At 39.7% G+C, this 16,186-nt stretch overlaps 1 protein-coding gene across 1 annotated transcript in view; it reads right to left on the reverse strand.

Annotated features, from left to right (window-relative positions):
• Nucleotides 1–16,186, reverse strand: part of MNAT1 (MNAT1 component of CDK activating kinase) — a 113,840-nt gene that overhangs the window by 57,552 nt on the left and 40,102 nt on the right. The window contains exons 2-5 of the mRNA XM_058162932.1: nt 13,088–13,240; nt 11,254–11,327; nt 4,714–4,817; nt 3,913–4,053 (exon numbers count right to left, since the gene is read on the reverse strand). Of these exons, the coding sequence (XP_058018915.1) occupies nt 3,913–4,053; nt 4,714–4,817; nt 11,254–11,327; nt 13,088–13,240 (472 nt within the window). The remainder of the gene's footprint in view (nt 1–3,912; nt 4,054–4,713; nt 4,818–11,253; nt 11,328–13,087; nt 13,241–16,186) is intronic.

Below are 16,186 nucleotides of genomic sequence, written 5' to 3' on the forward strand. Positions count from 1 at the left end.
GAGGAGGGACCCTCCTTTAGGAGGGCCAACATGGTAAGAGACTGTGCTATACTAATTATAGTGTAAGACAGTGATGGTGAACCTATGGCACGCATGCCAGAAGTGGCATGCAGAACCATCTCTCTGGGCACGTGAGCCGTCACTCTTCCAGGTTCCGGAACGCCAGCCAGATGGTCTTTACACGTGCAGGAGCATCGATAACCGAAAGAGCAGCCTCCCGGTGCACTACTTACTGAAGATTTAAATAAGTAGATGCTGTATTTTTATTCTTTTTTGTGTATGACTTTGCTACACCGCACCTGAGATATTTGCAATAAATATTGTTAATAAATGACTTAGCCGGTCATTTCACGAAAACAAAGTCATTGACTAGTTTCATCAAAAAAAAAGATGCTTAATCAAACCTATTAATAACAATATGGCAGCTACATTTGCACATGTGCAAAGATCGGGAAATGGTTGAAGACATTTTAAATTCGCACAATTACTGGTAGAAACATAGTGGGTGATATATCATTTGTTATGAGGAATTAATGTGAAAAAAGGCATGAATTACTGTGACAATGAGTATACTTATAAGGAAATGAAAATACATTAAAAGAAATGTAAAATATGGTAAATGCAATAGGAATCAACTCCTTGGACCTTATGAAATGTACCCTAGAATACTGAAAGGTGGTTAAACATTGTCAGGTCCTTTGCTGTTTAACTTTGAGGAGAACTGTGGAATTGGGGAGGTGTCAAAGAATGAAAAAAGAACAAATGCATCCCCTCCTTTTCAAGACAGGGGAAAATAGAGAATCCCACTAAACCTAACATCAGTACCTTAAAAGGTGTTAGAACCAGTAATAAAATAGGTCATTTAAAACCATCATGAAGATAATGCTACAATTTCTAAGAGTCAGAAAGATTTTGTAAAAATAATAATAAGAAGAAGAAGTCATATTAAATAAAGCTTATTGTCTCCTTTAACAAAGTAAATATTTTGGTGGACAAGAGGAATGCTGTGGATATAAGCTACCTAAATTGCAGCAAACTAAAGGAAAGGTTCCACTTAATATTTTCAGTGACAAGTTGTTAAAATATGGTTTAGATTAAGGGTGTCATGCTGGATCGTGTCATGTGACATATTGTGACATTTTGTGACTTTTTTGCCTTTGCAGAGCCAGGGGCCGCCAGTTTGACAGGCCTGGTTTAGATGGTACAACACTAATGAGACAACAGTTAACTGACTAACTATGAGAATCAGGATTAATTGCTCTACTTCAAGCTAGTAATTATGATCCCATAGGCATCTATCTTGGAGTCATATTATTCAACATTTTTGGGAAATGTAATTGATACCTGCTTATCAAATTTACAGATAACACAAAATTGGGAGGTTTGCCCAACCCCATTTGGTGATGTTTTAAATGCTATTGCATGCCACCTGGAGTCACTGATGATTATGCACCTACAAGTTAATTAAATACCGTATTTTTCATAGTATAAGACGCTCCGGAGTATAAGACGCACATTAGTTGTTGGGAAGGAAAACAAGAAAAAAATCTGCCTCTGCCAACAAGCATCCATCGGTATTCATCTGGCTAATGTCCTTGCAGCAAACGGCAAACAGCCTGGTCAGCTTCAGCATGTTATCGCAGCCTTATACAGCACGAGCAATTGATTGGCAGTTGGATTGGCCTCCCAGAATACCGCCAATCAGCTGTTCCAGGCTGCAGGGATTGCCACAGCCCTTCACCACCTCTGCATGTTGCATTATTGCCCTCCATGCATCGCATTTTCGGCCTCCGCATGCAGCCGAAGTGTAGAGGCTGGCAGGTGGGCGGGGCTTCAGCAACATTCATTGTATAAGACGCACAGACATTTCCACCCATTTTTTTGGGGTGGGAAAGTGCGTCTTATACTCCAAAAAATATGGTAAATAAATCCTTATTCCCTTGGCTCTACACTGATGAGACATACTTGGAATACTGTTTACAGCTGTAGTTACTACATTTACAAAAGAACATTGACAGATTAGAACCAACTCAGAGGAGGTCAACAAAATTGATAGAGGCATTTAAGAACATGTTCCATGAAGACAGGTTGATGGAACGTGGTTTGTTCAGTATGGAGAAAAGAGTAAGACAAGATATATTCAGATACATCAAAGAGTACCACAGAAAAGATGGCCACGAACTATTTTCATGACCATGGAAAAAGAATTACTAGCCATAAGTTACAGGTACTACAAATTTGTTCAAATATAAAGAAAAAAATCTTGATTGTAAGATCTATACAGCAATGGAACAGACTACCTATGAAGATTGTGACTTCTTTCCCTAGAGGTTTTTAAAAGGAGGTTGGACAGCCATCTCTAGAGCATGGCTTAATGAGTTTTTCTGTATATTGTAGTGTAAGTAGGTCAAACTAAGAGGTAGTTGCAGATTGCACAGTGCAAATGAACAATCCTCATCCATTATAACAATTGTACTATTCCCCCTTTTTATATTATCAGTTACTAAACATTTCTTGGAACACTTCGTCTCAGTTCAAAATGACTGTTGTGTATCTAGCTCTCCTACAAAAGCTAATGGAATTTACTTGTGACTTGATGATTTCAGCAGATAATGTGGAGTGGGCATTAGATAGAAATAGAAAACATCATAATGCTAGTCAATGATAGATTCTCCTAGATATTATATCAAAGAAAGGAAAAGCAAAACATGACTGCCATTTTCGTCAGCCTTCATACATACAGTTTGATTCTATTTTCTCTATTCTGCAAGCAAAAATTCAAGAGCATTTGTTGTTTTGTGTATAACTACTTGAGATGTTAGATGTTGGAATAGCCTATTTTTGTTTGCTTTTTCACATTCTTTCAAGTTGAAGCTGATTTGGAAATATTTAATATAAAGAAGGACTGAAGAGGGAAGGGAAATAAGGTTTAGAAGAAATATATCCTCATTTAGTTCTTTTAAATTGTAAAAAAAATCATCCATAGCTTTCAAAAATATACTACAGGATAAAGGCTAGACCCAGCATGCAATTTCCCCTTCCTTACTTCCAACAGCCTTGCTTAAGTTAAAGAGAAGCATTTCCCCTTATAGCTTTGAAACTGCTATTTATAAGAATTCAGCTCTAGATACATGTTCATCAACTTTGAAGCCAAACAACTCCAACTTCTCGTCCTCTTTGTCCTCCTCCTCCCTGCCATAGCTAACAAAAGAAGCAATCAGCAAACTACTTGGCTCCCCTCAATGTATTTTTCCATGCTAACTGGCTGGTGAGTTGTCTTTCCAAGGATGCTCTCTGCTGCCAGATTACCTACCAACCCTGCCAATTTTGAGATAAGGGTGATAGCTTAGGCTTCCGGGAATAGGTTTCGTAGATGCAGTTGGCTTCTGCCTTATTCTCCCACCTTTCAATCTAGGTTTAAAATATATCCATAATATATTCTCTCTTTTCCCCCCTCCTTCCTTCCCTCTCCCCCTCCCTCTCTCTCTCTCCCCCTCCCCCTCTCTCATGAATTGACAACTGCTTATGAAGAGAGAGAAAAGAGAAAAGGAGCACCAGTTCTCAGAAGAAATCCAATATTCTACTCTAGCTCATTCAACCAGTATAGAGTAAAAATACTAGTATTCAACTCCCTATAAAGTCCTAAAATCTCAGTTTTTGTTAATCTGTTAATCTGTTCCATAGGATTGTCTAAGAAATAAAAGATCACAGGTGTTTCTTAAATTTCATAAGCAAAGAGCTGCAATGATTGCAAACAGCACAAGAATAATAAAGGAAACTGGGTTAATCCTTTAGCATTATTTTTTGGTGGCAGGAAGAAAAGAATAAACCATACAAAAGAGTAACATAATCAGTCCGTTTCAGAAGTCAGTAATAAGTAGTTGCTTATTAAACCTGTCTCTTTTTACTTACCAACTTATCCAGAAGTTCCTGTTTATTCTTCCTCTTCAACATCTGTTGCATTTGTTCCTCTTTTTGTATAAGAAGCCGCCTCTGTTCATTCTCCTGCCGTTCAACCTCCAGTGCCTCTTCCAGCTCCTCTTGTTCTCGAGACTAAGCAGAACCATAATAATTAATACTTCTGAAACTTGTTGAAGGTACAAGACTAGGGCAACAGAAAACCCGAAAAAGCAGCTAGTACCTATACTTAGGAAAAGTCGACAATGGACATCAAGGATATTATAGTTTTTTTCTATTTTGACATAGATGGAAGCTGATATCATCCTTTCCCATAACAAAATAGCATTTAAAGAATAAAAGATAGGGTATAATCCTTCATTCCAATAAGTTATTTCGTGAGTCTTCCTTTTCAGACTAACAAGATAAAGGTACCAGTCTAAAGACTAAATCTCATTCTCAAACATTCAAAACTAACAACAGAAATACGTCCAAATGATCTGCACCTCCTTTACTTGTTCAATTAAGGATTAGATTACATCCACGTTTCAAGAATTCTAAGCAAAGCTGGGAAGAGAAACCAAATATACTTATGTCTTTCTCTATATGTCATGAACACCTCAGTCTATTTTCCCTGGAGGTTTATTGAAATGCAGATATCTATATCCTATACCCTAAAGTCACCAGATAAAGGAACTTAAAAAAACAGATGAGCACAAGCAGATGGAACAGATGCATTTAAATATCTTGCTATTAATTACTTTGTTTCAATTAATTCAGGGGGGAAATGACGCAAGTAAGCCCTACACAACTTACCAATTTAATCTTATTTTTATGAATAACTTCTTTGTTTTCTTTCTGGTATATTTCCATTTTCTTTCTTGTGCTTTCTACATCCACATTGTTGGTGAGGTTGAATACTGGGTCAACATTGATTAAAAAAACAATGGAAAAGGGAAGGGAAAGGAAGGGAAGAGGAGGAAAGCTATATATCAGTAAACATTAAAAGCATTGCTTTTGTTCCAAGAATAATGTTTTCTAAAATATTCCTATCTTTAAAATAATAGTTACTATTAGAAATTTTGGAATAAGCTTCTTCTAAAAATTAGTGATAAAATCATCACCTTCTATATTCACACACTTTTACTTAAATTTTGTTTTATCCTCAGTTGTTCCATAATTCCATCAACCAAAAGCCTACTTATTCTAGTCACTGCTGAAAAGATAGTCACAGGTTTATACTAAGTGCGAAAAATGCAAAATGCAAGCATTCTCGTGTTAATTCAACTGTACAGGAAAAGAAGCAAGTTTCTGGAAATGCATTAATTCTTCAACAATACGGATGTCAAAGTCTAGATTTGATTGTAATTTTTCTCCCGTTATACTTCTTATATAATGCCACATTACTAATGTTTGGCTCATCCATACTTGGAATTCTTGGTAAAGTTCTAAACACTGCTCAATTTTCATAAGAATATTGGGAAACTAGAAAGAATGCAGAAAATAGTTGTGGTATAGCCGTGTCTAGAACTGATCCTGGGGTCAGAAAATAAGGCAGCCACTTCTGATAATCAAAGTTTAGAATAAAAAAGGCAGAAATTGTTAAAGTCCAGTGAAAAGGTGTTTGTTTCATTTTGGATTTTTGCATAAGTATGCCAGAACTTCATGTGAATTCTACCAAAAAACTCAAAAATCAAAAGAAGAATGGAATGGAATGGAATGAATAAAGTTTACTCTATTTCATTACTTCGTAAACAAAATAATCCAACATGTGAAAAATATAGAAAAGCAATTGTCCGCTAGATTCTATGGGTTGTATCAACTTTCATCATAATAACCACCTCTCTCATGTGATTCTAGTCCATCTTCAGTCATGAAAACTCACAGGGTAAGATTTTTGTGGAAGGGGAAAAAAAGAGTAGAACTTGTGCTGCTCTCAGATACATGCATAAAACCAAATAAAAATACTACTAATATAATAACTTCCTATAACTGGTGAGCAATATTGTGTTTTGTTTATGAGTTATGAGTTACCTAGAAATGGAAAAATAAGGCACAAAATAGAATGTAGGAGTGAATGAACGAATACTATCAATTAACTTGTTATCAGGGAACAGCATTTATGGAATGTCCTCAGTGGCAATTAACATAACTAGCTTTGAACACCCATGTGGCACCTATTCACAACTTAGCATCTCCAGTTAGGCTAGGACTGCAATTCCCAGAATACCCATCTGCCAACCTGGGAGAGAATATCATGACCGTGAGGGCCCGTTTGTTACTCTATTTATCAGATTAGCATTAGTACAGATGATTGTTATGCAGACAACTTAGAAAAGTCTTTCTTATGTGAGCACAACATACATTTCCAAATAAACCTATCTTAGGTCTTCACAATCTGAAGGAGAAAAGAAAAAGGAGATAGACAAGTGTACTTTTGTCCATCTCGCGCTCATTCTTTTACATGCTGGCCTGCCTTTAAGATGTTAAGATACAGCACAAAGCACATTGTTTTTAATACCACTTTTATATCTGAAAGAAACGCAAAAATCAATGAGATAGGTGTGTATTCATGCATTCAAAACCACAGAGCACAATAACTAGTCAAATGTCTAGTGCCGGGGGAGCAGGGGGGGGGGGATCAATTCAGCTGCAGCACAAATCTCCAACACAAAACTGGGTGCTCAGGCCCATCTACCTCACTCAGTGTGCTACCTCACCAGAAGAGGGAGCTGCTGGTCTTTTGTTCAAGCTGTTTGGCACCACTGGGTCCAGAAATGGCCAGAAAGACCTCCCACTTGTCAACCATCAAGACTGGATGACAAAAAAAAATAATTGGACTTCAACTCACTGTATAAGGTTTCCCAATCTGAACTGGCTCTTCAGAATTAGAATAACTTAACTTTTGATCAAAATGACATTTCTACTTGCTCTTTGCTAATTGATGGGTTAGTTCACCTTCCTGCCTGATCATACCTGATATCAGCTTTGCTTCACCTATGTCAGCTTTCTTGTCCAAGAATGACCAGTAAATTTATTAATTTAAATATATATACCACCCATCTATCCTGGAGGTGAAGCTAGGAAGCTTACAGAAGAACAAATAGAAATGTTAAAAATTAAAACAATAAATAACATTATCTAGCTTTAAGGGAAGGGAAGGAACACAATACAATGCATAGGAGGGGTGGCGGGGGGGAGGAGGTGGGGGTCTGATCCCCTCCATTAACTACCTCCAGAATGACGCATCCCCATTGGGGTCCCAGGGCAGTTGGTAGAACCGGGTCTTCAGGCCTTTTCGGAAGGTGAATAGAGTGGGTGCAGATTTCTCCATGAAGGACATAATGTTCCAAAGAGCAGGAGCCACATCTGAAAAGGCTCTTCCCCTGGACTCCACCAGCTGGAATTCCTTGACCGATGGAGCCTGCAGCATGCCCCTACTGCCAATATAGCTAACCCATCTAACCTGGTACCCTGGATCCATGCTATGAAGAGCCTTAAAGATGATAACCAACACCTTGAATTGGACCCGGAAGCAAACTGACAACCAGCTCATGGAACAACAGGGTAACATGGGTTACCTTAGGGGCTTCAAGAACTGTTATTCTTCAAGGGTAGTCTTATTTATTTATTTATTTATTTATTTATTTATTTATTTATTTATTTATTTATTTATTTATTTATTTATTTATTTATTTATTTATTTATTTATTTATTTATTTATTTATTTATTTATTTATTTATTTATTATTTATTTAAATTTCTATACCACCCTTATTTATTTATTTAAATTTCTATACCACCCTTCTCCCGAAGGACTCAGGGCGGTTTACAGCCAAAATAAAGCAATCAATATAAAAGTTAAAACCAATTTAAAAGCAAAAATTCAAAGTTGGCTGGACCATTTAAAACCAATAAAAACCCCATTTAAAACCATTAGGCTAGTCCTGCGTGATGAAACAGAAATGTTTTCAGCTCGCGTCGAAAGGTTCGGAGATCAGGGAGTTGGCGAATACCTGGTGGTAGCTCATTCCAGAGAGTTGGTGCCCCCACAGAGAAGGCCCTCCCCCTGGGGGTCGCCAGCCGACATTGTCTGGCAGATATTGTCCAAAATCCTCTGCACAACCTTGCAAGGGATCTTCCCTAGCTCCCTGAGTAAGAAGGGAGCGGGTCTCCCTAAACAAGGCTGCTGGGCGGTTATCTGCCGACGCAATAAGAGCGGAGAAATACTCACGCTTCGCCGCTCTTATCACCACTAGACAGGTCTGAATATGAGACCTTACTAGTGTTGGGTCAGGTTCAGAACGGCTGGCCCTCCAACCACTCTCTAGGCGTCTTTTCCGGCGCTTCATCTCTCTCAGCTCCTCGGAATACCAAGGAGCCGGTCGAGATCTGCGCCGGGTCAGAGGCCGCAGAGGCACGACGCGGTCCAAGGCCCCCGCCGCCACCCTTTCCCAGGCGGCAATGAGTACTTCAGCCGAGTTGTGGGCTAGGTCCTCAGGAAGTGGCCCAAGCTCCGTCTGAAACCTCTCCGGGTCCATCAGGCGCCTGGGACGGAACCAACGCGTCGGTTCCATCTCCCTGCAGTGAGGGTTGGCGGTTCGAACGTCCAGCCCAAGGAGCGAATGATCCAACCATGACAAGGGTAAAGTAACTAGATCCCTTAATTCCAAATCATTCAGCCACTGTCCAGAGACAAAAATTAAGTCCAGAGTGTTTCCCCCAATGTGAGTGGGACCATCAACTAATTGGGTCAGGTCCAAGGCCGTCATGGAAGCCATGAACTCCCGAGCTGCAGTAGATGATTCACCAAGCGATGGCAGGTTGAAATCCCCCATAACCATAAGTCTGGGGGTATCAACCGCCAGCTCGGCTATCACCTCCAGCAGTTCGGGCAGGGCTGCTATCACGCTGCAGGGAGCCAGGTACGTGATCAGCAGACCCACCTGTATCCCCTGACCCCACCTCACAAAGAGGGACTCACATCCGGCTATCTGTGGTACAGTAACCTCCCTCGGTCGCAGACCCTCCTTAATAATAACCGCCACCCCGCCACCCCTACCCTGGGCTCTCGGCTGATGAAATGCACGGAAACCTGGTGGGTGTCAGGCCTGGAAACCATACTAGACTTTAGGGTTCCAGACGCTGCCACATTTTTCCCCTGAGGGGAAGAAGGGGGGCTGAGGGGTATGGTAACATTCTTCAAGCGGTCAAGGTCGGATGGTGTTCACATCTGCAGGAAGAGTGGCAAGAAGATATTCGAATGAACTGGGAGAACGTGGGACCATGTGACCATCAAAGGGGTCAGGGGGGTGGGACTCTTGGGGTTTGTATAACTGGGAAAAGAATCCGGAAATTCAGTTTTGGAATTTCACTCATCGTGTGCCAGTTTCCTCATGCTAGTAAAGAACTCTGAAAAACAATGGCTTCTGAGGTTTTTTTATGCAGAAGAGGTTTTTCTGGAACCTTGACAGTGGGCACATTTCAACCAGGGGCACCCCCCCTTACGTGCCCAACCAGGTCTCCGAGATGCCCAACAGGTCCGTGCCCCCCTCTTGTATAAAATCGTAAATGAGGGGGGCTTTATTCAAAACGGACCTGGCATTACACAACATCAGCCGAAGGTCCAGGCTCTGAGGATCCCGACCACCCGGGGAACGGGAAAAGTCAGAGGGACCGGAGTGCGAGATAGTTCGTAAATAACGATCACGCACTCCCCGAACATGATATGGTCCCCTGCTTCCGCCATATCTGCCCCTCCCAATTACCATGCCGATGGAATAACCCTCATGGCACCGAGCAGTCGCCTCCCCACCCCGTCCCCGAACCTATGATAGCAACGCCGCGAGCCCTCGCAGGATCTGGCCATATCCCAAACCCTATCCCTCCCCCAGGTGGGTTTCCCTCCAAACCCACCCTGACCCTCCCTCCCCTTAAAAGCCTATTAAAACGTAATTTTAAAATGCCCCTAAGATCTTTTTTTGCCGCATGCTACCTCTCTGGATTCCAAAATCCATCATTGAGGTAGGCCCTCGATAACGTGGAGGGCCAAATCTGCGAGAGGGGGGAGTCTTGCAGACCAAGAAGAGCCGCCGCGTAGTATATGTACATTACGTGCATGTAGAGTGCATTGCAGTAGTCCAAGCAACACATGACCAGGCTTTGAGCGACTGAGCACAGGAACTTATGAGAGCTTGATTATTATTTGAATACAATAAGACAGGACTATTGAAAAATAAATAACAGTGACACTGCAAGTCACCAACCTTGTCAGATAATTTGTACTCACATTAATTTGCTTACTATCACCCACTTTTGACTTCTTTTTATGATATAGTTAAGAGCAGGAGCAGAAACAGAAAGAGAAAAGTAAATGAGTAAAATTACCACACAAAACCAATAGCAAATGCCCAGATAGCAAAACAAGAGCTAATAGATCTGGGGGATTTCTTAGAGGGAAAGGTTTGGGGGCAAAGGTCATGCAAACGGCCCCAAAGGTCATGCATATCTCGCCACCTATACTCCAATAACTACTGTGCAGGGTAAGGAGAAGGGGATTTGATTGAAATATGCAGACTAAAAGCTCACTGGAGTATAGCCATAAATAGAGAAAAGGCATTAAATATTAACAAGACCTCAAAGAGCACATACATCTCTCCCCTATTAACACGCCTTGGTCTCCAATGCAAGAAAGATCCTATTTCCCACCCAATCCGTTAGGTCAACATTCCCCAATGAGAATGTGATCTTACAACTGCCATCAAAATGGAACAGGCCCCAAGCCATAGCATCTGTAGGCCTAAAATGCAACGAAGAAGGAGGGGGGAAAAAAGAGAGAGATTTCATCTTGCTCTTTAACTTCTGTCCGTTTGCATTAGCCCCATAAACATATTGCTAAAGTGGTACACAAGGTCAAATGTTTCAAGCCCTCCCGGCTACTGTACTTGAAGCAGCAAGAGGATTAGTAGGGGTACATATGGCTACCGTCATGGTGAATAAAGGCAAATGGAAGCCAAGATTAAGAACTGACCGGTACTCCTTTCCCCTTTTCTTTCAGGGAGTTTTTCTTTTGCAGTCCCAGCAATAACCTACAAAGCACTTTTATAACCACATTTGCGGTACGTGTTTCCCACCATACCACAACCCATCCCTACTATGACTACTAGAAATATTTATTACCCAGATACATCCCTCGAATTGAAGAGCTCTTGATTAAAAATGCAAAGAGAAAGTAATTAGCCAATCATCAAGTGTTCCAATAAAGATCAGTGAAGAGAGGCTCAGCTTTAACGTTCAATGAGGCTGGCAGGAAATAAAAGCATGCAGGGCATCTAATATGCACACATTAGAACTTACCAATTTCTTCCACTTCTTCCAGGAAATCATTGTATTCTGCTAAACTGGGGAAGTCATCCTCTCTTTTATTGTATCTTTGCAAAGAGACAATAAAAAAAAAAAACCACACACACACACAATAGAATTACATCTGGGCATTCAAAAATATAAACTTCTGACATTTTTTTTTCATCCTTTCTGAGAAGCCAAGCACTCAGACTTTATCTAAACTGATCTTTTCTGAACTTTGAGTGAGTCAGCAGCTAATAAAAATGCTTCCCCAAAGTCAACAGAATAGAGCAATGACAAACGGATAAAGGATCTAAAGAGCTAAAAAAATTCTAATCTCAATAAAGTTTGTCATTTCATTTAAAGGTGATACGTCTTGAACAAGATCATATAAGCCTGAGGCCAGGTAGTGTCTCATATTTTTATGGTAACTTTTATAGCTAAAGAGCAATAAAGAAAAAAAAGTTAAAAAATACCATTCTTGCTAGTTTTTATGCTCAGAAATATGCTGCCTGTTTTTGATTAATAGCACCTACTTATATATCACTTCATAGTGCTTTACAGCCCTCTCTAAGTGGTTTACAGAGTCAGCATATTGCCCCCTACAATCTGGGTCATCATTTTACTAATCTCAGAAGTATGGAAGGCTGAGTCAACCATAAACCAGTGAGAATCGAACTGCTGGCAACTGGCAGGATTAGCCTGCAATACTATATTCTAACCACTGTGCCACCATGGCTCCTGTGGTTGGACTGTCTCATCCCAAAGGGACTGGCACGGGCATCCGAGTCCACAGGGGAAGCTTCAGCCAGGATATTCCAGCTGGCAGGGTCCAGGAGAAGAGCCTTCTCTGCTCTTGCTCCTGCTCTTTAGAACATGTTGCCCTGTCCCAAAGTTTCCAACCATCCTGACTTTCCACCAGAGAGGCGGTGGAAAGATTAACAACAGAGCCCACCTCCCCCCTTGCACATCCTTCTCCTTCCTTCCCCATCTTTTAGTTAGGGTTGAGTATTTATAGTTTTATAGTATTTTATTTATATTGTGTATAGTTTTATATAGTTTTATATAGAGCTATGGTGACACCGTTGTTAGAATGCAGTATTGCAGGCTAACTCTGCCCATAGCTAGGAGTTCAATCCTGAGCGGCACAAGGTTGACTCAGCCTTCTATCCATCTGAGGTTGGTAAAATGAGGCCCCAGATTGTTGGAGGCAATATGCTGACATTTGTAAACTGCTCAGAGAGTGCTGAAAAGTCTAAGTCCTATTGCTATTATCCTTTCAATATTATAAGCTGCCCAAAGTTACCCTATATTTATGGGGAGACCAGACAGATAAAAGAAAGTGAATTTCCAAATATTATTTCTTCTATTAAAAACATTGTGCATATATATGCATTTAAAATGTGTAGATATATAGTCACAACACTACATCTATGTCAGTCAAGATGTACAAATTATATTTTAAAAATGCTATATAAATGCTTGGTAAACACAAATTTAAATATATTCATGTTAACAACCAAGCATTAAAACTCCCAACACATCAGAATTAAGAGAATTGAAGTTTCCTGCCTGAAATATTGAGATATGGAATGATATTTATGCACAAATCAGGTGTCTTTGTTTCTGTGCATTACTCTGCCCTATTTTGTATTTTAAAAAAAACAAAAGAAAAATACAAAGAACCAGAAAAAATACCTTCCTGAGCATATTGAGATCCAAGATAAGAATATTTTGCAAATATTTTAAACAAAGCCTTTTCACAAACATGGCTAAAATGAATTTGGAAGCACAAAAAAAAAAAAAAAGAGGTGGCTTCTCTTAATTGAGGCTTTCTGATGCTTACATTTTCAGCACCTTCTTACGGATTTCCACCTCCTTGTCAACAGCTGGATCCTCAAAGAGTTGTACTCTGAAGTTGCTTTTCCGCAAAGGGGTATCACACTCTTGGCAATTCCCAGATCCCCGAACAAACAGCAGCTCCACGCAGCTTTCACAACTGAAAGAGAAAAACCACTTGATGCTAAAAAATAAATAAGTAATAAAATAGACAGGTGGTCCAGTAGCTAGCTTCATATTCATACTTCCTATTTATATTCAAAGGGGAGGGGGGGAGATAAATCTATGAATAAAAGAAAATACGAACACATTTTACAGATGTGAAAGATTCCAAGGAAACAATAATCCAATTACTTGGTATAAGCAGCAGCTTAAGCATTTGTTACAAAAAGATGAAATCAATATGGCTGATGAAAGACTCTCTCCTCTTCTCAAGAACCAGCAAAGGGAAAAATCTTCAGAAAGTGCTTTTTATAATCTCCAGACAGAGATAGTGACCCAAAGAAAGGGAATTGTAGTGTCAGCTTTGGAAGCCATACTAGGCCGAAGGCTTCCTTACGCTGCCACAATTCTCTGCTGTGGGAAAAGAAAAGAGGAGGGTGGTAGTGCAAGGGATTATTAGACATAACAACATATTTTCTTGCAGGTCAAGGTCAGGCTGGGTTCGCATCTGGAGAAGGAGTGGTTGGAGTGATGCTTCAACACGGGTCAGTTGGGGATTGGAGAATGTGACCAGCAGTAGGGTCATGAGGGTGGAGATTTTGGGGTTTGTATGAGTGAGAGACGAACCGGAAACCCCAGTTTTGGTTTTCATCCAACTGTGCCAGTTTACCTATGCTAGTAAAAGAACTTTGAAAGATGCTGGTTTCGGAGTCTTTTCTACAGGAGGGGTTTTCTAGAATGCTGACATGTAGAAGATGTCTATTCTACAGTGTTGTAAGCAGAGATGGTTAAAAATTTCATTTCCTTCTCACTGTTAAGTAAGTCAACCCAATTCATTACTTTCAGGAATATTCTCATTTGAGATTTTGTATTTCTCCAAACACTGTGTGGTATAAGGTAGGACTGTCAAAATCCTGGCCCATGGGTCAAATGCATCATGTGCTGGCCACGCCCATGCCCAGTTTAGCAAAGGGGGAAAATGTCCCGATACGTCATATGACGTCACCACGACAATGTGAGTTTGACAACCCTTATGTAAACTAAATAAAAACAACAAAATGTGTACTCAAGACTACAATGGGAATAAAAATGTGTCTTTTGCCGGAAGAAAATTGATTGTTCCCGCTGACACAAATTGAAGTTTTCATGTTTCCCTTAAAAAGAACTTTAGATGTAATATTGTTGAACGCTCCTCACCTCTGGTCTATAAAATGAAAACATGCACAGCAACAGCTAGTTTTAGAAGGTCACAAGAAAGCTAGTTAGACTAGATTTCAGGAGGAAGCAAAACTCTTGAAATATGCGATTTCAAATACTCAAATCACTACTGACTAAATCAACATCTACTATTTTGGCCTAGGGAAATGGGAAGAAAAATAACTTTATCCATGAATATCAACATACAGAACTTCCAACAACTTACAGAAATCAATTTGTATACATTATAAATATCGGTAATCAGAGGGGAGGGGAGGATAGTGTGATACAGGATTCTAATAAATAACCAGGATTGAAAAGCTAAAATGAGGAAAGCTCAACAATTCATAGGCTCTAGACTTCAGGCGAGCTTTCCCAGCCTGGTATCCTCCAAATGCTGCATGGTTAGGTTGGAATGGCAGGTTGAGCAAGGCAGCATAAAATAACAATAGCACTTAAACTTATTTACCACTTCACAATGCTTTAAAGCCCTCTCTAAGCAGTTTACAGAGTCAGCATATATTGCCCCCAACAATCTGGGTCCTCATTTTACCCACCTTGGAAGAATGGAAGGCTCAGTTGACCTTGAGCCTGGTGAGTTTTGAACTGCCAAATTGCAGGGAGCCAGCAGTCAACAGAAGCAGCCTGCAGTACTGCACTCTAACCACTGCCCACAACGGGTCATAAAATCATCCTGTCAAGTTCAGAATGAGCATAAGCGCATGCTCACAATTTCTTATACAGATAATTTTTAGGAGGAAAAAGAAGCGAAGTTAGGACAAATTTATTTTATTTTATTTTATTTTATTAGATTTTTATACCGCCCTTCTCCCAAAGGACTCAGGGCGGTGTACAGCCAAAAGATAAAAACCCAATATATATACAATTAAAACAAAAAATTTAAATGCTTGTTCTAAACATGCATAACATCCAAATGGCCAATGTGTATATGGCAAATTAAAGCAACTTTAACATTCAGAGCATCATCTCTGTTACATAGAATGAAAGACCAATAATACTTTAAAATTTTCTTGTTAAAATACACCAATATCTGAATGTAAATGCAGCCAGATATATCTAAATAACACATCAAGGAAGGTGGTTTTTTTTTAATAGAAATGTACATTGAGCAAAACCCTACCTTCCCCCAAAAGGGTATGTAAAATCTGAACAAAAATAAGGTCGAAATAAATGTAAACATCTCTTTCCCATTTAAGCTAACAAGATGTGCTCTTCTCTTTAAAGGAAAAATTGAATCCAGTTATTGCAATTAAAGGCTATGCAACATAAAAGAAACAATCTTGAGTTGCTCGGTAAAACTAATTGGATGTACAGTGCATCCAACTTTTTAAAAAGGGAGATAATAAGTGCTTTGCAGAACTTGTTTATGTAAATTCATCACCACAAGATGACTATAGCAGCAGAAAAGACAATGGGATTCATTTCTGTGAGACTATGGGATACGTCTCTCATGAGAATTAACTATCTGAGTACCAGCACTGAGATCAATAATAGCAGAAGGCTGAATATCAGCGGCCTCTAAGAAATAGGGTTAAGAATAAGATTTACTTTGGTAAGGTCCAGCAGTGCTTCTTTTATACTGAGAGGTTTTTGGTTTTTTTTGAATATGCATTATATAAAAATACCATTTTTCTCCAGACCTGGTAACCTCATGGGTACATTAGCATTACTTTTTTGGGAACAATATAGAACTGGTTTGCCATTGTCTTCTGATATCTTCCACTAA

The sequence above is a fragment of the Ahaetulla prasina genome, chromosome 1 (assembly GCF_028640845.1).
Source record: "Ahaetulla prasina isolate Xishuangbanna chromosome 1, ASM2864084v1, whole genome shotgun sequence".
NCBI lineage: Eukaryota > Metazoa > Chordata > Lepidosauria > Squamata > Colubridae > Ahaetulla > Ahaetulla prasina.